Source organism: Panthera onca, chromosome C2, assembly GCF_046562875.1.
Source record: "Panthera onca isolate mPanOnc1 chromosome C2, mPanOnc1 haplotype 2, whole genome shotgun sequence".
NCBI classification, from domain to species: Eukaryota; Metazoa; Chordata; class Mammalia; order Carnivora; family Felidae; genus Panthera; species Panthera onca.
Genome location: NC_138347.1, coordinates 55470278 through 55494271, shown reverse-complemented (window position 1 = coordinate 55494271; position 23994 = coordinate 55470278). Strand labels below are relative to the sequence as shown.

Here is a 23994-nt window from a genome sequence, read left to right as displayed (position 1 = left end):
GCATTCTGTTCTGTCAGACATTAAACCTTTATTGGATTTTAAAGAAGTAAGGGAGTGAGGGCTGGTAGAAAGTCCAAAGCAGCTGGAATGGTGGCTGGGTGCCCAAAAAACTCATGGCAGCAAATATTTTTGGAAGCTGTATATAAATATTTTAACATTATAATAACTAATATAATAGCACTAGTGTGCACTGGCTGAATATCAGCCCTACACAGAAAGCTAAAGCTGAGGAAAATATCCTAGAAAATAGTACAAAAAAATAAAATGTAAGAAATAAGGAAAAAAATAATAAAATCAGAGATTCAGTTCAGGATGTCAAGTATCTGAATATTAAACATTTCAGAAAGAAAAAATGGAAATGAAGAAATTATCAAATAAGTAAATTTTTAGAATGTACCAGAACATTTTCAAAATATAATCTCAGAACACTAGAGAACACAGAATATCCTAAAAATTCCCAGAAAGAAAAAAACAAAACAGGTTACCAGCAAAAGATTGAGAACCAGAGCATCAGATTTCTGAAAAGTACTATTGGAAGCAAAGAAGGTAACAGAAACACACTGAAAATATAAAGGAAAATAATTTGCACCCTACAATTGGATGCCCAGGCAAGATACAAATAAAGTGTACAAAAAAGAAATTATTTCGAAGACTTGAAAGATCTCAAAAAATTTACCTCCCAATCAAGTACCCTTTTCTAGGAAGCTGCTGAAGGAGCTGTACCACCAAAACAAGGGAGTAAACCTAAAAAGAAAGCTTGAGATCAAAGAAACAGACGATTCTACATAGAAGTGAAGGATATTCCAAGGAATAAAAGAAAAACCTAAGGCACATTTAATAAAAACATATGACTGACTATTGGTAGGTTGGGGAAAGGGAAATGTATGTGTAAAGGGGAGGTATAAGAGCTAATAAACCCTCCTCATCTGCCATCATGGGTAGTCAAAGATAATATCTACCATGGAGAAATATTTAAAAAGCAGCACATCTTTTCAAAAAATATAGGTAAATATCAAAGAAAAATGTCTAGAGAGTTGGAAGAAGGTTTCTCTAGTTAGGAACTACAATTAAAGCTGATGTACCACAGACTGTTAATGTTTAAGTCTTCTAATATTTGACAAACTACATGTATGTATTATTTTGCATGAAATAAAAAAATTCACTAAAAAAAGTTTGAATAACAAAAAATATTTTAAAAGGAGGAGGAAAAAGAGAAAAGTAAGACCAAGTAGGGCCTGCTTTAGGCAAGCAGCGAAGTTCAATGTTAAAAATAATATATAAAATCATTACTAAGTCTAGGTTTAAGGTCATGTGATTATCCTGATAAATGCCAAAAACTGCTTATTCTATTGATTACTGTGAGAGCTACATTAAAATAGTACTCTGAGGGGCGCCTGGGTGGCGCAGTCGGTTAAGCCTCCGACTTCAGCCAGGTCACGATCTCGCGGTCCGTGAGTTCGAGCCCCGCGTCAGGCTCTGGGCCGATGGCTCGGAGCCTGGAGCCTGTTTCCGATTCTGTGTCTCCCTCTCTCTCTGCCCCTCCCCCGTTCATGCTCTGTCTCTCTCTGTCCCAAAAATAAATAAAAAACGTTGGAAAAAAAAAAAAAAAATTAAAAAAAAAAAATAGTACTCTGAGAGTGGAGAGTTTTCTATCTCTCCTTCTAGTTATATTAGCTTTTGTCCCATACATCTCGAGGCTCTATTATTAGCTATATACAATTTGACCTATTACAGCTTACTAGAAAGTTGCATTTTGTATCTTTACAAACATCTGCTTTGAGGAATGCATTTGGCTTTAAAGTCAGCCCAAACATAAAGATCCCGAAAGGTTTAAAGTAAAAGTCTGAAAAGACGTATGTCATTCAAACACTAACCAAAAGAAACTCAGTGTAGCTATTTTCATATTAAACAAATTAAAAAGTGACTGTAATATGACTTAAAAGATGGATGAAAGTTACCCCAAAAGTAAAGAATACCCAGAAAGTATGAGGAAATGGTAACCCTCATACTTTGCCTTAAGAATACAAACTGGTACAAACTTTCTAAGAGGATATATGAAGACAAATACCAACATGTTTACAAGTGTTTTAAAGACTTACTTCACAATTCCACCTTTAGAAATGTGTCCTATGGGAATTATGTGGGAGATGCACAAAGATGACTTTACATAATAATGAAAAACTGGAATGTTTAGGATAAACTGAATATTCAACAGCAGGAAACTGGTTATGCAAATTAAAGCATGATTTTATGATGAACCATGAAAACAAATCATACTGTAGAATAATCTAATTACTGGGAAACTCAGAGTATATATTTCTAAACTATATATCAATGTATATAACATACCAATTTACTAAAAATAAAGGGTACAAGTGTTTATACATGTGTGTCTGGAAAAACATAAATAAAAATACTAGTATTAGTTTCTCCTTTTGAGGAAATATGGATAAATTTTATCTTTCAGTACTTAAACATTTTTCAAATTTTCTGAAATAATTTTTTTAAGTTTTCTTAGTACTTTTTAAATTTAAATCAACAACAAAATAACGGTAAGTATAATTAGAAAAAAAAGTAAGTTAATTAACTACCACATTTAGCTATAGCCGCATGAAGTACCGGACCTGCATAGCTTTTAATCTTCTTGTTTCTAAATAACAAATCTTGTTATTTGCTAACACAGCTACCTCACTTCTACGTGTTGAATCATACATTCTGCACAAAGTAATGGGATTAATGTTGTTTCTTATACAAAAAGCTAATTTCCAATAAAAGAACATGCTGCTATAGAATACTACAAAATTAGCACAGACCACACTTCATCGAAGAGGATTCTGATTAGTCACAGATGAAATGCTGTTCTTAATTTCTTACTTTAAAAGTTGTAGGTAAATCTTCATCTTCTGCAGGATCTATGTCAAACCAATGATCATTTGTATCTCCTATTTCTTGTAAGCTTTTATGAAATTCTAGCAGTCCTCCATTATATCTGTAAGGCATTTATTTTAAAATAAGGTTAGTTTGAATGGGACTTTAGATAGTTTACCAATAAGACAATGAGCAACTCTTTTTTTTTTTTTTTTTTTTTTTTTTTGGTGGTAAGTAGGGTGATGATAACCTCTGGCATGCTATAGAAATACAAATACTAGGACTCTCACCTGTGGTAGATTGGGATGAAATACAGGTGGAAGGGGAGGCAATAGATTATGTAGTAGCTCAAGCTTGAACAGTATGGGGGCCTTGGTAATTAAAGGGATTGTAGAGTTGGTTGGCTTTTGTCTACTGTCTTGGAAGCCTTGAAGAAAGAGAATGACAGTCACAGGTCAGCCAACTATTGACTCAGGGCACACTGTGAAAGACAGAGGACTCTATGGCAGCATTTAAAGAGACTCTCTCCTGCAGCCATAAAGATAATATGTGCTGAAAATCAGGCCAGATTTAGTCACAAGGTGAAACAAACTGCAAAAGAGACCAAATGTACCTCCTTGACAGGACTATTACCAATTCAGGACACCCTGTGAAAGCTAAAAGGCCTCTACGGTAACATTTAAAGAACCCTTACCAACTCTAATAAGGGCAAACTGTGCTGAAAATGAGGCCCAGTATTTAATCATAAGGTTAAAACAGCAGCAAAAACTAAAAACACTGCCTCAGTGGATTATGCTAAAATCAGGGCTCTGATCGGGAAAAAGTAGACCCTGAGGTCTGAAATGGAGACATTTAAGTAAAACCCTTAAATTGCCTTCAACCCTCTGGCTGACAAGGAGTATCAGAATCCCTTTACTGACCAAGTATCATCTGAGGTTCATATCTCAAAAGATGATGCCCTTCCTTCTCAAGATCCTCTCCCATCTGTGCTTACTGCCCATAGAGCAATAACTCTAGGGTCAGGTATAAACAGAGCCCATGTAAGAAAACAGAGTTCCTGCCCTGAAAGAAAAAGCTTATTCACCCTAAGAATTGCAGAACTTGACCAGTATGTACTGGCAGAAACATATGTGGGAGTGGATCTTAAGAGTGTTGACCCAATAGACAAATATACAACTGGATAGAGAAGTGTATGTTGATATGGGAGGACTCTTCCACAATTCAAGATTTACTTTCCTAGCTAGGACACCTGAGACACCATGCTGCTGAGAAGGCTACTTGAAGCTTGGATCCAACATTGACCTATAGTAATTAAGGTGGAAATGCAGGAAATTTGAAGGCAGAGTATTAAAGAAAGTTCAAGGAGGTAAGGATATTATAATGGACTTACTACCTAAGACCAGAGAAGCCACCACTAAACACAGTTCCCTGGAAAGGCCCAGAGGACACTCTAACTATTAAAGCAGTGTTTTCAGGCAGTTCAGTGGTGGTTGTTTTCTATAGGCCAGGGATGAAAGTCAATGATGCTGTCATATGACTGGGGTTTCTAGTTATCTGTGATATGGAAAACAGATTCTCTCCAACACCCATCAGTAAAGAGACTAAAGAATAGTTCACACATCTGGGGAAAGGACAGCAATACACATTCTCTGTCTTGTCTCACAGCTATGAGAATTCTCTCTACAATATAAAGAGATTTTGATCATCCTAAAATTCTGCAAAACATCACACCAGTCCACTATATTGATGACATCATGTTAGTAAATGGGAAGCAGGAAGTCTTCTGGGTACCCCAGTGAAAAACAAGCATGCCAGAGGATAGACGATAAACCTTACAAAAGAATCAGGTAACTACCATAGAGATGACTCTTCTGGGAATCCCATGGTTGGACATAGCAGTAATACTGCATAAGGATTTAAACTGCCTAATTCATCTTTCAAATCTCAAACATTATTTCCTCAAGAAGACTTCTCATTCCCATAACTAGACTGGGGGCCCAGTAAAAACTTTAATTATTCACTGTATTTTCCTTCATAGCTCTTTATTATATTTCCAAATTAATTAGTTGTATAACTGATTATTTGATTAAGGTCTACAAGATTCACTATAGTGTCAGTTACATGAAGATAGGAACTGTTTTGCACATCATTGTATCCCCAATGCTATCTAGAGATGCTAGCACAGTCTCTAGAATATGATACATTCTTAGCAAATAAAATTAATGAATTATGCTACAAATGGCTAAGGGTACAAATAAGGAAACAATCCATATCAGTTCCCCCGTACAATTTCACTAAACATATAATCCCCAATGTTCCCCAAACATAGCATCTGGACTCTTTCAATGCTTTAAAAGCTCATTTATACCTTAAACACCTATTCAACTGGTGATAGTATTAATAACTACAACCAGCATTTATTTATTAAGCCTACCATTTTTGTGTTCTTAGCACTAATTTTTTTTAAAGTTTATTTATTTATTTTGAAAGAGAGAGAGAGAGAAAGAGAGAGAGTGAGAGAGAGAGAGAGAAAGTGAGAGAGAGAATCCCAAGCAGGCTCCATGCTGTTACCATGGAGCCCAATGCAGGGCTTGATCTCACAAACTGTGAAATCATAACCTGATCTGAAATCAAGAATCTAACGCTTAACCGACTGAGCCACCCAGATGCCCGAGCACTTAATCATTTGCAACATCCCTATAAGGTTGGCACTATTATTAGTTCCATTTTATAGATAAAAAACATAAGGCTGGAAAAAAAAAAAAAAAGATAAGGCTGAGCAACACTACATTCCTTAGAGTCATTGATTAGATACATAGTACAAAATGGATTTAAACCCAGGTCTGTCAGATTCCAAAGCCTATGGTCCCTAATGTCTTTGCTACACTGACTTTTACTGCCATGATCTGTTAGATTTGATATTTAATATTCTCAAATACATTAAAGAAATTATTTCTATAGGAACAGGTGAAGAAGACCCAGAAGAGCACAAATGTCATCATACCTAGTATAGTGCAAAAACTATCCATGTCACAATGCTAAAAGTTGAAAGACAAGATTTACCCATTTATTAAAACCCTTACCTCTTCTGGGCACATCGAAGCAAACCACGTCCAAAATAAACTAAAGACATAAAGTTTTCACAAATTTCATTTTCTTGGATCACCATCTTCATCACTAGAAATTTATTCTCTGCTTCTGTATAATCCTGTAGTAACATAAAACTAGGTTTGGCTGATGTAAAAAGCATTTTTTTTTTCTATTACAAGAATTATTTTCCAAACTGGAGAAATTAGGGCAGCTTTAATATTGATCCAGTCATGCAGTCATTTATTCACATCTCTAATCCTAGCATCTCTGTATGTGATCATATAGATAATATACTCAGTGATTAAAATACCTATTCACAAAAGAACTTAAGATCTTCCCTAGCCAACATTTCAAAATGAACATTTAGAGAATTTCTTTTTTTTTAATATATGAAATTTATTGTCAAATTGGTTTCCATACAACACCCAGTGCTCATCCCAAAAGATGCCCTCTTCAATGCCCATCACCTACCCTTCCCTCCCTCCCACCCCCCCCGCCATCAACCCTCAGTTTGTTCTCAGTTTTTAAGAGTTAGAGAATTTCTAAAATCAACATTTTGTTAAAATCAAGTCATCGTATGTGAAAACACTTACAATGGGCAATAATACATACTACATACCTCTTTCTTTCCTCTTTCAGTGAGTGCTACTCCATACAAAAATAATAATGTCAGATAATAACCAATATTAATCTGATGTGCCTAAAAAGAAAAAAATTAATTGGCTCTTTAGACGAAAATAGTTTTTAGTATAGTAAGTTTAATTAAATATCCTAGGCTACTCAGTAGTTATTAAAAAGAGTAAAAATTATCATATTATCGATCATCTAATAAGAGAAATAGTAAATACATTAGATGTATTTGATAATTCAACCCTGAAGAAGAAAGAGGATAATTGATAATCTCAAAATAAAACACTAGAGTGTGATTAAAGAAAATGAAAGCCATCAGGATTTATTGTCTCCTTCCCCCTCCTGCCCCCACATGCTACAAATGGCTAAGGATCTCCATACAGATGTAGCAGTGAGTACAACTACATTCTGAGTCCCTGAAGTCCTTCAAAACAGGAGGGTGGTCTTAGAGACTCCGGACACAACACCCACTGTACCAACGCCAACTTCCTGGTTTTGATAATATATACTGTTATATAACATCTAACTATTGGGGAAAACTGAATGAAAGGTATTCAAAAACCTTTCTGCACTTCTGTATTGTACAGCTATATTTTTGCAACTTCTGTGCATCTAAAGTTACCTCAAATAAAAAGTTTAAACATTGTCCATGGAGAACAATATTGTACATTCTGTTCGTAAGCTCTCTATTGACTTAAGATCATAACCCTGTCTTTTGTCACATTAGCTTTTTACAAGACTGTCCCATAAACAAGATCTTTTGCAGGTACATAGGGATGATAAGCATCTGTAGGACAGAAGTCTTTTTCTTTACTGATCTAACTGTATTCTCTTACTTAGCATACTTCTCATGGCCAACAGTACACATTTATGAGGTAATTGGCTAGTGTTAGAAGTTTGGCTTCAAATTAATCTCAGGGCAAATAGACGTGCATGTTTGCGCTCAATGGACCAAGTGAGTTTGTGTTCACATACCGGTTTCCATCTTAAAATTTCCATTTCTGCAGAGGAGGTAAAATGCAGTTCAGAGAATGGACTCTAAAGCCAAGACTACATGGATTTGTATCCTGACTCTACTACTTACTACCTGCTGAATTAAGCAAGTTGTTTAACCTCTTTGCTTCAGTTTCTAATCTATAAAATGGAAATAATGGTGGAGGGATGGTGGTTATGAAGAGCAAATGAGCTAATCCTTACAAAAAGTGCTTAGAACAGTGTCTGTCATATAGCAAACACTAAATAAGTGTAAGCTATTATTTTATAACTTTAAAAAAATTGGTTTCACAAATAAATACAACAGAGCCTTTGGCTCACACAAGTCTAAAAAGAACATTTTGAGAACAGGATAAGATGTGGAATTGTGGTAATGCTATAATCATAAATAAAAGGTAAAGAACTCAGGAATTTACAGATGTAAGTGGTAGGTTTCTGACCTACATGACTCTGCCCTTCCCTTCCTACCATCCCCCCCACTATTAGCAGGGATTATTCTAAGTACTGGAACTCAATGGATATAGAGATATTATTGGCAACTGTCCCCTGCCCTCACCCCACTGCCACCTCCTACCAAATTGTTCCACCTATCCTTGGTGGCCTTGGTGGCCTTGAGGAACAGTGAGAGCTATAGGATACAGCAGTAGGCTGCTCTGATCATGACGATTCCAATTCTGTTCAACAATGCTACCAGGAGAGGGATCTCTTCCATTTCTTAACGTAAGACTCATCATTGAAATAATGCCTAAGTACAGTAGGCTAAGCAATCAGCATCTGTTAATGCTCATTTATTTCACTTCCTGGTAACCTGGTCAGTGGGAGAAACAGCACATCTTCAGCATCCCAGAAGTTCTTGCTGAATACTTGTTAATACATACTCCCTTTTGTTGGCTCTTTTGACTCCATGTACAATTCCTTTAGGGTGGTATATATCACCACTTAGAACCCCCATCCCGAGAGTCCTAAATAAAGATGATTTCTCCACATCTTTATAATATGGGATTTGGTGTCTTTGGGTACCTTGGTTGGTACCTGGGTGGTCCTTTCTTGACAGTAACTCTAATCCATCTTCTACATGTGTACAAAATTTAGTTTACTGATCCAAATTATTCAAGTAACTGACTTTTCCTTTTACTGTCTTATACTATTGGTTCTGATTTTTTTTTTAAGGTTTATTCATTTTTCAGAGACAGAGAGAGAGAGTGTGAGCAGGGCATGGGCAGAGAGGGAGACACAGAATCTGAAACAGGCTCCAGGCTCTGAGCTGTCAGCACAGAGCCTGACGCAGGGCCTGAACTCACAGACGGCGAGATCATGACCTGCACTAAAGTTGGACACTTAACAGAGTGAGCCACCCAGGCGCCCCATATTGGTTCTGATTTTTGATGCCAGGTTTATTCTTCCTCAGATTTTCTATTTATTTCTAACATACAAATATATCTTGTTAATTTTATCTCTCATGAGTACTCAATAACAAATGACAGAAGTTCCAATTTTTACAAATATAGTTATCAGAAGAGGAGCTGATTAATAACTAGGAGGAAAGCAAGTAGTAGTTTCTCAAGTTTATAACTATTTCAATTGGGAAAGTCCAATTTTACTATTTATTGAGTTTCTCTTTATTGAAGATAAACAATTTTATAGTAAGGAAGGGACTAGATTAGGCTTATTATGGACATGCAGTCATCAAAAAGTACAAGACACAGGAAGGAAATAAATTTATGCATACTTTTTCTCTAGAGGTAAAAGGAAAATACAAACTGGTCTACACCTTAAAACAAGCATGCATTGGCTACCCTCTCATTGAGAAATGTTGTCCAAACCCATTATTTCAAACTTTCAAAAGAAAACACTTACAGTATAATTAGTAGCCTGAACATTCCTAAGTGCTGCTTCCAGTTGTGTTATCAAGAAACGTAAAGTTAAAACAGGAACAATTTCCTCCCCATTCTGACTGTTAGCTGCAACTTCTCTCTGTGGAAAATAATTTGGTCCAAAATTTAAGTTAAAGCAAATATCTACACTTATTTTTATTATACAAATAATACATGCTTGTTGTAGAAAATCTGGAGAGGATTTAAAGAAAAAATCCACACCAGCGAGATACAATTGTTTTCTTGTTTATTTTTCAGTCTGACAAATGTTCTCTGTAACTATTTCCTCAAAACACTTAAAAAGCATTCCTAAGCCTGCTGAGGGGTTGGCCACAACCACTTCTATTAGTAATCCCAGTTTATTCTCATACCTTCTATCCTCTAAGCATAGCTAAAATCTTCCTTCCAGCCCTGACCCTGCAGGAAGCAGGAATGCTTGGCATTAATACCAACATGAGGGCAAGGCATCTTAAGCTACGATCTGATTGGAACCAAGCTAATATACGACTTATATCACAGTTTGTTACTGCCATGGTTGAAATGAAAAGGAGGACTGTGTGTTATCTTTGCATCCATTTCCCAAGCCTTGTACCTACAAGTGCTTGGCTTAAATTCCATTATCTGTTTAATGATATATTATCTGTGTGGAAAGTTTAACCTACACTTTCTTAACTTGGTTTCTAGTATACGATACTGCTCTGTTTTTCTCCTAGATAACTAGAGACTTTATTTCCGTCTCTCTAGCACTCAATTTAATGAACGTCTTCCCCATCATCACATACATTCCCTAAAGTAACCCACTGTCATGTTTTTAAGTAGTGTCTACGTACTGACAGTTTGCAAGCTTATATTTCCAGCTCAGAACCATCCCCTTAATTCCAGACTCATATATCCAACCAGTCACTCAACAGTAGCTCTTGAATTTGAGTAGACATATAAAACCTAACACTGAAGTTCCACCTCCTTTAGAACTAAAAAAGCTGGACAAAATGTAAAAGCCATTTTTTGAAAGCAACAGAAAGCTACGAAGGCATTGAAAATCTCTGGAGCCAACATTCAGACATGAGACTGACTTTTGGAGCCACTTTTCTCCTTAAGGCAATTGACATTTTCAGTTGTGGCTAAGATGTTAGGCGTAGCTTTTAGCCAACTTACAAAGCTGGGGGAAAAAACAGAGTGTATGACCTATCAAGGATGAGGGACCCTGGTAAACACATCATCCTTTGGTGCAGACCCTGAAGAAATATACCCTTAAAGTAAGAGTGTCTGTTTTGGTTCCAGTTTGAATGCAAGTAGTTTATTTGGGAGGTTCAGAGAACAATGGTGGAGAATAGAGATGTGATTCAGGGAAGGAAAAACAAGCTTTAAATTAATGGGTAAGTTATTAAGTTAGTTACCCACAGTGGGCAGCTGGGGTTAATAGAACAGAGAGACTCTGTAAACCAGTGAAAAATACAAGCTGCAGTATTATTCAACTCAAGGGGAGAGAAAACTGGAATATTTGCAGAACTCCCAAGGCTTATTGAGTGGTGATGGGGTGACATGAGAATATTAATTCCTTGGGATTTCTGAACTGCCATGAGTACAGCCTTCTGTAGTTTCAGGGAAAAAAAAAAAAGCCTTGAGGCATAGACACATGGAAAACTGGAGATTGTCCAGAGCATACTGAAATAAGAGTCCAAGGGGCCAGGAGTTATGTGCAGGACACTCACAGTATCTACTACAAAAGGGAAAACATAAATAGACCCTTCTTCACAGAACAGAAGCTTGGAAACATCTCAATCCCTAGTTGAATGAAGTGATCTGCCAGAAAAGCACAAAGAAGCATTACTAAGGGAAGATTTTGTCCAGTTCTTCTAGTACTTCTCAAAGCAAGGTTGCTCTAAATCAACTCTAGCAGCCACTGCAGGTAGCAGAATTCTCTATCATCCTTTAGATGACTGTGGAATTAATTTTGATGTTTTCATGTTCATTCATGATTTAAGTTATTTTTGCCTTTTTCTTAAGATTTTTAGCAGGGGGCTATCAATTTTACTGATCTTTAAAAAAAACAAGTTTTGGCTTTATTGACTTTCTTTTTTATTCTATTTCAATAAACTTAGATATCTTTATTACTTCCTTCTTTTGACTTTGTTTTTAATTTACCGTTCTTCCATTAATCTCCTGAATTTTACGTTTAGATGACTGATATTCAACCTTGCTTCATTGTCTAATACATGTATTTCAAATTATAAATATTCCTTGAAACACATATTTTACTTATAACACAAGTTTTGATATACATTTTTTATTCAGTTCAAAAATTTACCTAATTTCCATTGTGATTTCTGACCCATGGGTTACTCTTAAGAACAATGATTTTTTAGTTAATCTTTCTGTATTGATTTATAAATGAATTGTACAGTAGTTTGAGAATATGCTCTATATATTGTGATTCTTTGATGAGACTTGCTTTGTGACTAACACATGGTCAATTTTTGTAAATGCACTTAAAAAGTATGTATATTCTGCCACTGTTGGGTATCGTGTTTCATGTTTTGTGTGTGTGTGTGTGTGTGTGTGCGTCAATTAGATCAACTTTGCTATCATTCTACCTATTTTGTGTCCATGTTCTATCAGTTATTAAGAGAGTCATGTTAAAATCTACTGGGATTATTAATTTGTCCAGTTTCCATTCAATATTAACAATTTACTCACCTTCTCATATGTAACAGTTCTGTATGTATTTGAGTCTACTCTGGAATTTCTCTTCTATTTTCTAGACTTGCCAACTGAATCAGGAGCAAGTAATACAATCTTATACTTATGAGAGCTTCACATTAAGTTTCAATATCTAAGTGGGCAAATTCCCAGCCTGTCTCCCCTACACTTTTCTAATTTTCTTGGCTATTTTTCCTTTTATTTCCCATCTGAACTTTAGAATTAGCTTTCAGTAATAACAAAACCAAAAACAACATACTTGGTCATTTTTATTGGAATTATGTGAGATACAGACAGCTTTATCACATTGTGTCTTCTTACATGTATTGCTTTTCATTTGGTCTTTTTTTCTTACCTTTATTAGAATTTTATAAATCTCTATTTAGTTTTAATATAAAGTATTGATTTCTAAACTTAATGTGAAAAAAATCAACGTGTAGATACTTGCTAAAATGCAGATTCCCAGACCTACCCCCAGAGATTTTGATTCTTTAGGACTTTAGTATGGGGTTCAGATAGTCTCATGTAGGTGATATAGGAAAAATTTTGAGAAATACTAGTTTATATCTTATATATTTCTTGAGTGTTTTCCTAGGTATTTTCCCTTTTTTATTGCTATTATAAATAAGTACTCTTTCATCTATATCTTCTAATTGGCTGTTGTTTGCATATAGAAAAGCTACTGATTGTTGTTTCTGGGTGATTTCCAACAGATAAGAGGAAAATAGTGGCATAATTCCATCAGTTTCAAACCAGAATTCATACTGGAAAATTATCTCAGTTAAGGTTATAATTGTATGTAGTCTTTGGATATTTGTAGAGCTTGTTTGAATTGTTAATCATAACAGTATTGATTTGTTTCATGGAAATAATTAATAATGTATTCTTCCACAGAAAAGGCAACCATGGAATTGCCCCAGTTAAAAGCTACAAAGAAATGAGTAGAACATTTTCTTTAACTTTGAAAAACTCCATTCATTTAGGAACTGATATCCATCCTATGCTGAAAGTTTCACAAATTATCTAAAAAAACTATTTCCAAAATGAAAATCTACAGTATATTCTCTATAGTATTTATTTTATTCATAAATAAAAAAGTTTAGGACATTATTTTTCTTCATCTTACATTCTTGAAAAAGTTGTTAACGTTCTACAAATTAGGAAAACTGAAAGCAATTCCCTGTCCCAGGGTGGCATGTTATGGGTTACTGGTAGAATAAAAATAAACACTAGACCTCACAGTCAATGGCTTACTGGCTACTAACCCATATTCCCACCATTATTCTTGAAAGGCTAGCACCAACTAACTTATTTCATTAATAAAAGTCTGTAAGTCAAGGCCCTTCGCAAAAAGTAAGATGAAGATTTCAAGACTTTAGCTACACTATTGTGAGAAAGAAAGGAGGGAGGAAAAGAGTCACTGTGAAGTAATAAGAAATACATACATGATTTCTGCTCCTAGTTCCTGATAATTTCTGGTCTTTGACTCTGGGTCCTGACACAGAGCTCCTAAAGCCCTGGGAATTTCCTAGGTGATAGGCGTATATTTTGTTCTAATGAGATGACACTCAGCAGGCTCCTGGATAGGGCTGGTCACCAGAAACACCAAGCCATGATTAGAAGCTTGAAGCTTTTAGCCCTATCCCCCATTCCCAGAGGGAGAGGGGCTGGGCACTGAATTAGTAATTATCAATGATGATATGATATGATAAAGCCTCCATAAAAAATCCTGGAAGTATACAGTTCAAAGAACTTCCAGCTTGGCGAACACATCCACATGCCAGGGGAGCAGTGGCACATCCCAACTCCACAGAGGTAGATGCTCCTCTACTTGGAACCCTTCCAGACCTTGCCGTATATATCTCTTCATTTGGCTCATCTAAATCCTTTATCATAGCCTTTATTATATAATAAATTGATAAACATTAAGTGTTTGCTAGCTATACTAGCAAATTGTGGGACCCAAAAGGGGTCATGGGAGCCCCAATCTATAGCCAGTTGGTCAGAAGTATTAGAGACAACCTAGGACTTGTGACTGGTGTCTGAATTGGGGCAGATTTGTGGGACTGGGACTGAGCCCTTAACTTGTGGGATCTGATACTAACTCTAGGTAGATAGTGTTAGAATTGAATTGACTTGTAGGATGACTAGTTAGTATAGGAGAATTGGTGTGTGAATAAATCCACACATCTAGTGTCAAAAGTGCTGTGAGGGTAGTAGCAGTGTGAGAGTAAAGGAAAATAGTATGTTTTCCCTGGAGAGTCCTATACAAAGAGTTGCACTTCTGTCTCAAAGAACAAATTATAATCTTACCTGCATGATTTGGAAGGAAAAATTATCTTGTAAGAACTTCTTAATGTGAGGGACCACACCTTTTGGTAGAGTATTAATTGCATTCAATAACTTCTTCATCTCTACTAGTAGGTTAACAGAGACAAGATCGGTAGGTGTGTCCTTTTCCTGTTTATCCTAGAAGACATTATTAATTAAAACTTTCCACAATTATACATGTTCATATTACTCTAATATTAAGACCAAATATTTTTAAAAAGTGCCTTTACATACTATATGTAGATCACTGTGACAGACCTATAGAAAATCCAAGTAAGAATAAGACATTCTCTCTGCTTTCAAGGAACTTAAAACATAACAGGAAATCTAAGACCAAAACTAAGGAAGCTTTAATATATTCATTTAATACATTAATTTAATACATTCATCATAAATTCATTTGAAAGTTATAAATGAAAGTAGATATTTTAAGATGTGAAACTTATACCATTTTTTATAGAGTAGTGAATTAGAAAACATCATACTTATAAACAAAGTAGTAAAATAGAATGACTCTTAATTTGGTCAGAACTGAGTAAGTCATAATAATCTTGGGTCTACAGGAACTCATTCTTACAAACTTAATGAAGCCATAATTAATGGTTAATCAATAGCTATACAGTCAAGTCCTGCTGGATTATTTATTAACATTAGTTGTGAGGAATGAGCGGGCGATAGAAAGGGAGATGTGCCTGGATGATGGCCTTCCTTCAAATCTTAACATGATACCTCAGTTCCTATACACTGTTTAAACTTATGGAATATGAATATGTTGTTGCTGACCTCTGATAATCAGAACTGACAGTTTCTTACTAAGGAGCCATGCAAAACTTGAGTCACTGAAATGCCCTGGTGGGGGTGATTCCTTGACCATCAGGTCTCCAACAGACTAGAATTACCCAGGAAAGTGACTAGGAATCAGTAAAGTCCACAATAGAGTCCCATCTGCCTACTCTCCCCTTCTGGATTTGAGTCTTAAATTAGGATTCCTCCATTCCCATCAATACCCAACAAATAATCTTACATTTTATAATATTTCATTGTATGAAAATTATATCCAAAAATGAAGGAAAATGTTAACAGTTTGCTACATCTCAGTGAAGGGTATATAAGTATCCTTTGTATTATTCTTGCAACTTTTCTGTAGGTTTGATATTTTTCAAAAAGTTCAAAAAAACAAAAACAAAACTTCCACAATAGGTAGACCCTTAAAAAGAATAACCACTGTTAGTACTGCACACATTTCAAACTAAAGGTCAATTCTGCAGTCAAAAAACACCACAAACTCATCTTATACTAATTACCAAATTGATAAGCAAGATTATGGCATGAATAAAAATTTTTAATAGAGCATACTAAGCTTCACGCTTATTAAGTATTTTTATCTATAAATATGATTTCAGTTAGTTGTTATTAATTATATAAATTCCATCTTTTAATTCAGATATCAAAATATTTGATGCTCAAATCATTTTTGTAAAATTAATTTAGCCTCTAAACCAAATTCAGGTCAAAGTTTCTACTGCATTTGATTTCTGTATTTCCAGTTCTGTAGTTAGAAAAATATATTCTGGATCTAATCTCCCTGGTTCAAGTATATTTCCCTATGTACATCTGCATATATTGTATTTTGTATTTGTATTGTATTTTTCTGCAACAGCTTTGGTAGCGATAACCTCATGCAGGTGAATATGATTATTTTATGTTTATATTTTCTCTTCCTATATTACTTGATAATCTTATAAGCTTTGTTAACAGTGCACATCAATAATCATATATAACTATGTATATGGTTAAAATTGCACTAAAAGGAACCAAATAGCTCTTCATCCAACCTTAGTTAAATATAAGCACATGTGATATTTATGTATGTGTGTGGATGTGTGCTTTCATATATATATATATGTGTGTATACATATATATGTCTTTTTTAAGCTACGACAAAATTTATTGTCATTGCCAATATAAGCCTTATATTAACGTACACTTCAGTTATTCTCTTTCATTTTGAACTGGAAGTTCTAACAGTAAAGATAAAAACAGGAAAGAGAATTTCAAAACAACTCTGAAATGCCTTACTAAATAAAATTCTGTGTGTGTGTTTTCTCTTCATGTGTATAGTTTTTATTTTGTTTGGATTTTGCTTTTAAAAGACAAATAAGAGATTCTTAAAATTGATTGTTGGGATGTTCTGGGAAAGTCAATTCAATCACCTACTAATTTTAACTTCTAGTGAGAATTGGTGCTTCTAATAACTTTGAGACACACATATCAATTATCAGAGAGCTTTCATTATGACCATACTTTTACTTGTAAAGGAAGGAAAGTAGACTCACCCCCAAATTTTAACAAATATTTTAACTGACTAGATTTAGAATTATGTTGTCATACCTAATTAATCATTACTAATTAACAATGAAAATTAAATCTTCTCTTACCAGTTGATCAGTTGATTTTTCTACCTTATTCTTGATGTCCTCCTTAATCTGCCCCTCCACAGGAGGATCCCTACTTTAAATGAAAAATAAAGGTGTATTCAGAGGGTCTCCTTACAAAGAACACAATTAAACTGCAGTAGTAAAGAATCTAACAAGTGAATTTGTCTGAAAGTTCAAAAGTATAAACAATGTATAGCAAAGACTGATAACTCAAGCTAAAGAAAAAAATTATGCTGTCCCTTACTAAATGGTGATAAACAGAACTGAAGGCTGATGTAAAAAGCTTTACTTGAATAGACACACAATAGACCAAAATAATGGGGAAATTTAAACTTTATAGCACTGCTTCAGTATAAAGAAAAAAGGATCTTAAGAAGCCTCATGTTGTGTGTGTGTATATGTGCATGCATTTATTAAGATAATAAAGGTTTGGAAAGGATCTATCTTATGTAGATCCTTTTATATTTTGTTTCAAGTTCCTGGTATTATAGTCATCCAGTTTTCCAAAATAATTTTTTAAAATTGAGGGAGAATATCATATTTAAAAACCAACTATTTTTGTAAAAATGAATAACTTGACAAGTTTTGCTTCTGGCATTGGTTTAAAATGCAAACATATATGGTGTTACATACAGAACTGAAAAAATTTATTGCTTTTGCCTACATACAGAACCATGATATTAGGCCCATAAGAATTCTATACACTAGCAGAGATAAAACTGAGGTGAGAAACATATCAATTCATTTACTCAGCATTATACTTTATAAAAATTATCCCATTTTACTTCACATTTATGTATTCATCTCATAGACAATCATTTATCATCTTCCGCTATGCCAACAGATTTTGTCAGGGGAAACTGGGACAGATAAACAGTACAGTATTATGCACATAGTGACAGTTTCAATGAAAGATGATTTATACACACAAACAATACTTCACAAGATGGTTCTCAGTGCTCTTTAAAATGTCATTGCAAAGAAAAACCTCTTAACTATCTTTTTATCCACTTCTAAGCCCCACTCCAAAAAGGAACATAAGGAATTTTCTTGTGTTGTCAAGGAATAAGAAATAGTGCACCAGTATTCTGAAGCCTCTCAATTTTTGTAGAAGAGTACATAAAGTTCTCAAATGCATACCCTACTTGCTAACTCCATTTCATGGAGTTCAAGCCAACAGTTCTCAGTCTCAGATGCTTATTAAAATCACCTGTGAAGCTTTTGAACAACCTACTTCAGAGCTTCTTAATCCAAAGTGTAGGATGTGGGCTGCTATATTCACCAGTTTTCCTAACAAATTTGGTATGTAAGCTTAACTAATCCTCACTCCCTCCCCAATATTAAAATGGCTCTATTAAAGGTTACTAATGAAATCCTGCTTGTTATGTCAACAGATTTGTCTTAGTTCTTCATTCTACCTAGCCTTTCTGCATTATTTAACATTGCCCATCATACCCTCCAACCTCCTGTGGAAACTTCTGCATTCTTTGTGGCTGCTGGTTCTCCTCCTAGCTCTCTACTCCTCAGTTTGTACCACTGACTACCCCTCTTCCTCTCATTCATCTTATTCGTTTATTATTAATACTTAATACAGAACAATATACATTAACAGAATCAAACCATGCTCCTGATATATTAGAAAAGGAAGGTACATCAACAGTCACTATGGCAGTCACTTTAAGATGGGTAAATTGATGTCCAGAGAGGTTATATACCTAGAAAGTAGCAAAGCTGGAACTAGAGTTTAGCCAGAGTATAGTACTTAAGAGAAATTTCCTGAAATTAGATTTCCCCCCATCTACATCCCCCACTAATCAAAGTTGCTAAACTGTCTTGAAGCATAAACGTGTCTCATCTATACTAGCTTCCCAAGGTTATATGGAAAGGACAAATGTTGTGTCTTCAAATGCAACAAACATGGTTGGTTTTTGTCAACCTATCCCTTACCTCATAAAAAACTGTTCTGGTAGAGAATCCATGCTGCAGAATGTGTTTTGCAAAAGTCTTATTCAAATGTTTACAGACTTTTACTACTGATGTTTAAAGCTGCAAGAAAAGTAATATTTTTAATGGTCAAGTAGAAGGATTACATTCTTTTCCCCCAATATAAAAATATATATGATCATTAAAGAAATAGTTGTAATAGTTGAAATAGTTGTAAAAGAAAATGAAAATTACATAGTTTGACCATCCAAAGATAAGTCACTACCTACATTTTAATATTTTACTTTTTCCAGCATACGTATATTTTACCAACTTGTAATCATACTGGATAAATGATGTTCTACATTATGGTTTTCACCACTGAGCACTATATCAAAAGCATCTTTCATGTGATATTATACTCCTAGTATGTATTCTCAATGGTTACATAAGAATTGGCTGACTGGGGTTTCCTAGACCATTAATTTATAGATGGACATTTAGATTGTTTCCTATTTTACCTTTATGATTATTCTAAGAAATTCTCATAAGTAGAATTTCTCAGTCAAAAGACAAATATTTTAAGCCTCTTGGTGCATACTGCTAAATGGCTTCCCCAGAAGTTTATGCTAATTTATTTTCCACAGAGTACATGAGTTTCTGTTTAATGCAATCTTCATTAACACTAATTGTTTTGTTTTCCTTATTCTAAAGGTAACATTTAGCCACCTTCCCCCAAAATCATGATTCTATGTCTTCATAAAATAGGAGAGGTGAGATGTACACTCTCTGGTTCAAATATCAATGAATGTCGTGGATGTTACCTGAAAGAAAAAAAAAAACTGCCGCCACACAAATGAAAATAAAAAGAATATCCATTTGTACATCTATTTATATAACTCTCTATTCAATTATTCCAAGAGTAACTCTTCTAAAATTAGTCACATTTACACCCTGATGTTTATAGCAGCACTACCTACAATAGCCAAATTATGGAAGCAGCCTAAGTGTCCATTGATAGATGAATGGATAAAGAAGAGGTGGTATTTGTATACAAGGGAATATTATTCATCCATAAAAGAGAATGAAATCCTACCATCTGCAATGACATGGATGGAGCTAGAGAGTATTATGCCAAGAGAAAGGCAAATACCACATGACTTCACTCAAATGTGGAATTTAAGAAATAGATGAGCAAAGGGAAAAAAAGAGAGACAAACCAAGAAACAGACTCTTAATTACAGAGAACTGATGGTTACCAGAGGGGAGGTAGGTGGGGTTACGTAGGTGATGAGGATTAAGGAGTGCACGTGTTGTGATGAGCACCAGGTGATGTATGGAATTGCTGAATCACTATACTGTACACCTGAAATTAATAGAACACTATATATTAACTAGAACTAAAATAAAACAAAACAAACCCCACTAATAGCATGTATAATATACAGCTGTAAGTTAGATCAGCAGAACTTTTGAAGGCCCATTATTAAAATGCAGTTCAGCATAGGTAATTCCCAAATAAAGAAAACATGTTCCACAAGATCATTTGCAAGTCACCTATTCATTCAGATTGTATTTACTCAAAGAAACACTATTTTACATGATACTGACTCTCCCTTAAAAGCCAGAAAAAGCCAACCAAACATGTAGAAAAGAAGTAACGGCTGGACCTGAACCTTCATAAGCCTTGAGGCCTGAGTATCCTGTCATTAGTGAGCTGAATAGGGAAGGGGGCAATTTGGTGCCTGACTAAAAGAAGTCCTGGGAGATCATCTGCAAAACTAATATTCCTAATTATGATACTGCCTGTAGATATTTTCTATATTTGACTCACACCAGCTCTAAGTTACAAAGGTAAGGGTAATTCTCTCAACAATCCAATGGATACTTTCTAATCAAAACACAAATGCAAACATTTACACACACACACACACCCCCATCTAATTTCTTCGTTTACTAACAAGTGTTGGCAAGGATGTGGACGCAAGGAACCCTCATACACTGTTGGTGGGAGTGTAAATTGGTGTAGCCATTGTGGAAAACAGTATGCAGGTTCTTCAAAAAATTAAAATTAGAAATACCATATGACCCAATAATTCTAAGTATTTACTCAAAGAAATTAAAAACATTAATTTGAAAAGATCTTTGCACCCCTGCAGCATTATTTACAATAGCCAAGAAATGGAATCAATCCAAGTGTCCACCAATAGATGAATGGATACAGATGTGATATATATACATAAACACATACACTGAAATATTATTCAATATTTGAAAAGGACGAGATCTTGCTGTTTGTGACAACATGGGTGGATCTAGAGGGTATTAGCTAAATGAAATAAGTCATTATTTCATTCAAACAAATGAATAAACAAAAAACAGAATCAGACCTATAAATACAGACAACTGATGGTTGCCAGAGGGAAGGGGATAAGACACATGGGCAAAACGCATGAAGAGGAGTAGGAGATACAGGCTTCCAGTTATGGAATAAGTCACAGGAATAAAAGGCACAGCATAGAAATATAGTGAATTATACTATAATAACATATCATGACAGATGGCAGCTACACTTGTGATGAGCATAGCATAACCTATAGACATAATGAATCATTATGTTATACACCTGAAACTAACATAACATTAAATGCAAACTATACTTTAAAAAAAAGGTTAAAAAATAAATTTCCTCATTTAAAAGACAGTTTTCTAACACCTCTTAGTTTCTTGCCCATCCCTAACAAAAATGTCTTACTGTCAGTATATCTCACCTATGCAGAATCCAGTTCTCCTATTTTATAGTTTTACTCTTATTTTTAAAAACTCAATAAGCAAATATGTCAATTTAAATTTGCATTCTTCGTTCAATACCAATGAAAGATCTAACCTAACACTAATGATGAAGAGGTTTTTATTCTCTCACACTAGATCAGATCCGTTTCATCTCTTCAATAAAGCTGTATAAAAAAGGACGTGGCTTTGGGAATTCTAGGACTGTGATCAAACTGCTTTTCTTTTATAGCTTCTATAACCTCCCTGCTTATTTTAATAAAAAGTTAGGCATTATCTCACAGATTATACAAAAGCACACCTTTTCTAGACAAAGCAGTCCCCCTCATTTCCAGAATTTAAAAGCCCAGACACAGATACCTCCCCCTCTGATAAGCTCTCCTTCAGGCAGTTGTTTGCACAGATCACAAGGCTGAAAAGGGAAGAAAGTCCTCTGGCAACAAGGTAGAGAAGATGGAAGGCCTCTGCTAAGCTATTCAGTGCTCAGCTTGAAAAAGAAAAGGATATAGTATTAATTAATAAATCAGAAGGTATTTGGAGCCTGAATTAAGAATTAAGAAAAGCTAATGGCTTTTTTAGTCTGCTTAGAAATACAACCTGAGATGAATCTCTGTGGTGAAAGGTTTTCCAGGAGAATATCATCAACCCCATCATTTCCCCAGGAGCTAAGCAGATCATGTGTGGCAAACCCTACTGCAATAGCAGCAGCCGCGGTGACGGTGGCACTTTACAGCCTCTGCTGGGAAGGAAGGCGTAAGTGCCTAGCAACAGAAAGGAAGTAGCCAGCCCGAAACATTAACACACTGCTTCTAAAATAATCCAGAGGTTCTTACCATTCTAGAAGAGGCTGAAGGAAACCTTCAAAATCAGGGTTAACATGGGATAAAGGATGAATCTGGTTTCCCCTGGTGTGTTCATCTCAACAGGCTTTCCCTGTCAGCAGGAAACTAAAAATTTACCTCCCTTCCTGGAACTGAGGGATTGCTTGTCCACAGGAACCTACTCAGGTGCTAGCTAATTGATCAGAGGGCAAGTTAAAGGTCAGTGTCAATTTCTAGCACACCTTTATCCACCAAGCAAAATGATCTTATCCACAGGCTGTTTTACTGGTAAAAAACAAAGTCCTGCCATCTTTATCCTTATCCAACAGTAAAATGCCTTTCTTACTGCTCCCTCTGAGCTCCCAGCTCCCTCCTTCCCTCTTATCTACTGAAATTGTATCAAACTTTTTTTAATCGCAAAAGTATTCCACCTCCCCCTACTTTTAAAGGTGGCTTATTCACAAAAAAGCAGGCACAGTTTTGTTTCTAATTGTTTAATCATTCATTCAAATGTTTACCTTACAGCACTTGTCACCTCAACATTATAAAAGCACAGTTTTTTAAATCTACTCGAGTGCTCATCGTAAGTCATCTGACCAAGTTAGAGGCTCTAACTAGCCAAAAAGTTCACATTTCAGTGTGTGGGTAGATAGATGTCCCATGGATTTACTACTCTTGTCAGTTCTGGCCCTTACAGATCACACAATGCCAGATGGAAAAAGGGAGTTATCGTGTGCAAAAACATTAAAATTCAACTCATTTTTCTCAATGCTATTAATTTGAAAACAAAATAATATATTTTTCAAGAGAGAAATTCAGTTGTGAGAACTTCTCTTGTGCCCACTAAATCTGGGTTCCTCTATCTTGACACTATGGACATTTTAGGCTAGATGAAGCTTTGTTATGGAAGATACACTCTGCATTTTAAGGATGTTTTGGAGCACCGCTAACTTCTACCTCATAGGTGCCAAAAGCAACTCTCTCCCACCTCTCAGGTCCATTGTGAAAACCAAAAGTGTTTCCAAGCACTGCCAAATGTCCCCTGGGGGACAAAATGCCCCAGTTGAGAACCACCTAAATGATTTAAAATGAAAAGAGCCTGGGTGGCTCGGTTGGTTAAGCGTCTGACTATTGATTTCGGCTCAGGTCATGATCCAACGGTTTGCGAGATAGAGCCCTGCGTCTGGCTCTGTGCTGACAGTGTGGAGCCTGCTTGGGATTCCTGGTCTCCCTTTCTCTCTGCCCCTCTCCCACTCTCTCTCTCAAAAATAAACAAACATTAAAAAAAATACAAAGGTTAATTAAGTAAACACATAACAGATTGTTCTGAGGAAGAACACTTAAGACTATCCTGGTATTATGTAATATTTACAATCATTTGTCTACAAGAAAGAAAAATGACATAAAGTACCTCATTTAGATTTCATATCAATGTCAAAAGTTGAGAGATTGCATAGCATTGGTAGTTAAGAGCGCAAAAATATTGGAATACTCCTGCAAGGGTATACAGAACTGCTTTGATACACATTAGCTATG

At 35.2% G+C, this 23994-nt stretch overlaps 1 protein-coding gene across 10 annotated transcripts in view; it reads right to left on the bottom strand.

Annotated features, from left to right (window-relative positions):
- Positions 1 to 23994, bottom strand: part of DZIP3 (DAZ interacting zinc finger protein 3) — a 131718-nt gene that overhangs the window by 96856 nt on the left and 10868 nt on the right. For 6 of the 10 annotated variants that reach the window (XM_060640091.3, XM_060640090.3, XM_060640089.3 and 3 more), the window contains 7 exons: positions 18872 to 18970; positions 16925 to 16997; positions 14469 to 14624; positions 9439 to 9555; positions 6578 to 6658; positions 5952 to 6076; positions 2875 to 2989 (listed from right to left, as the gene is read on the bottom strand). In XM_060640091.3, coding sequence (XP_060496074.3) covers positions 2875 to 2989; positions 5952 to 6076; positions 6578 to 6658; positions 9439 to 9555; positions 14469 to 14624; positions 16925 to 16997; positions 18872 to 18903 — 699 coding nt within the window. In that variant the 5' untranslated portion in view covers positions 18904 to 18970. Of the gene's footprint in view, positions 1 to 2874; positions 2990 to 5951; positions 6077 to 6577; positions 6659 to 9438; positions 9556 to 14468; positions 14625 to 16924; positions 16998 to 18871; positions 18971 to 21997; positions 22125 to 22234; positions 22460 to 23994 lie in introns of those variants that run through there. The other 4 variants (XM_060640097.3, XM_060640092.3, XM_060640093.3 and 1 more) reach the window with 4 other exon arrangements.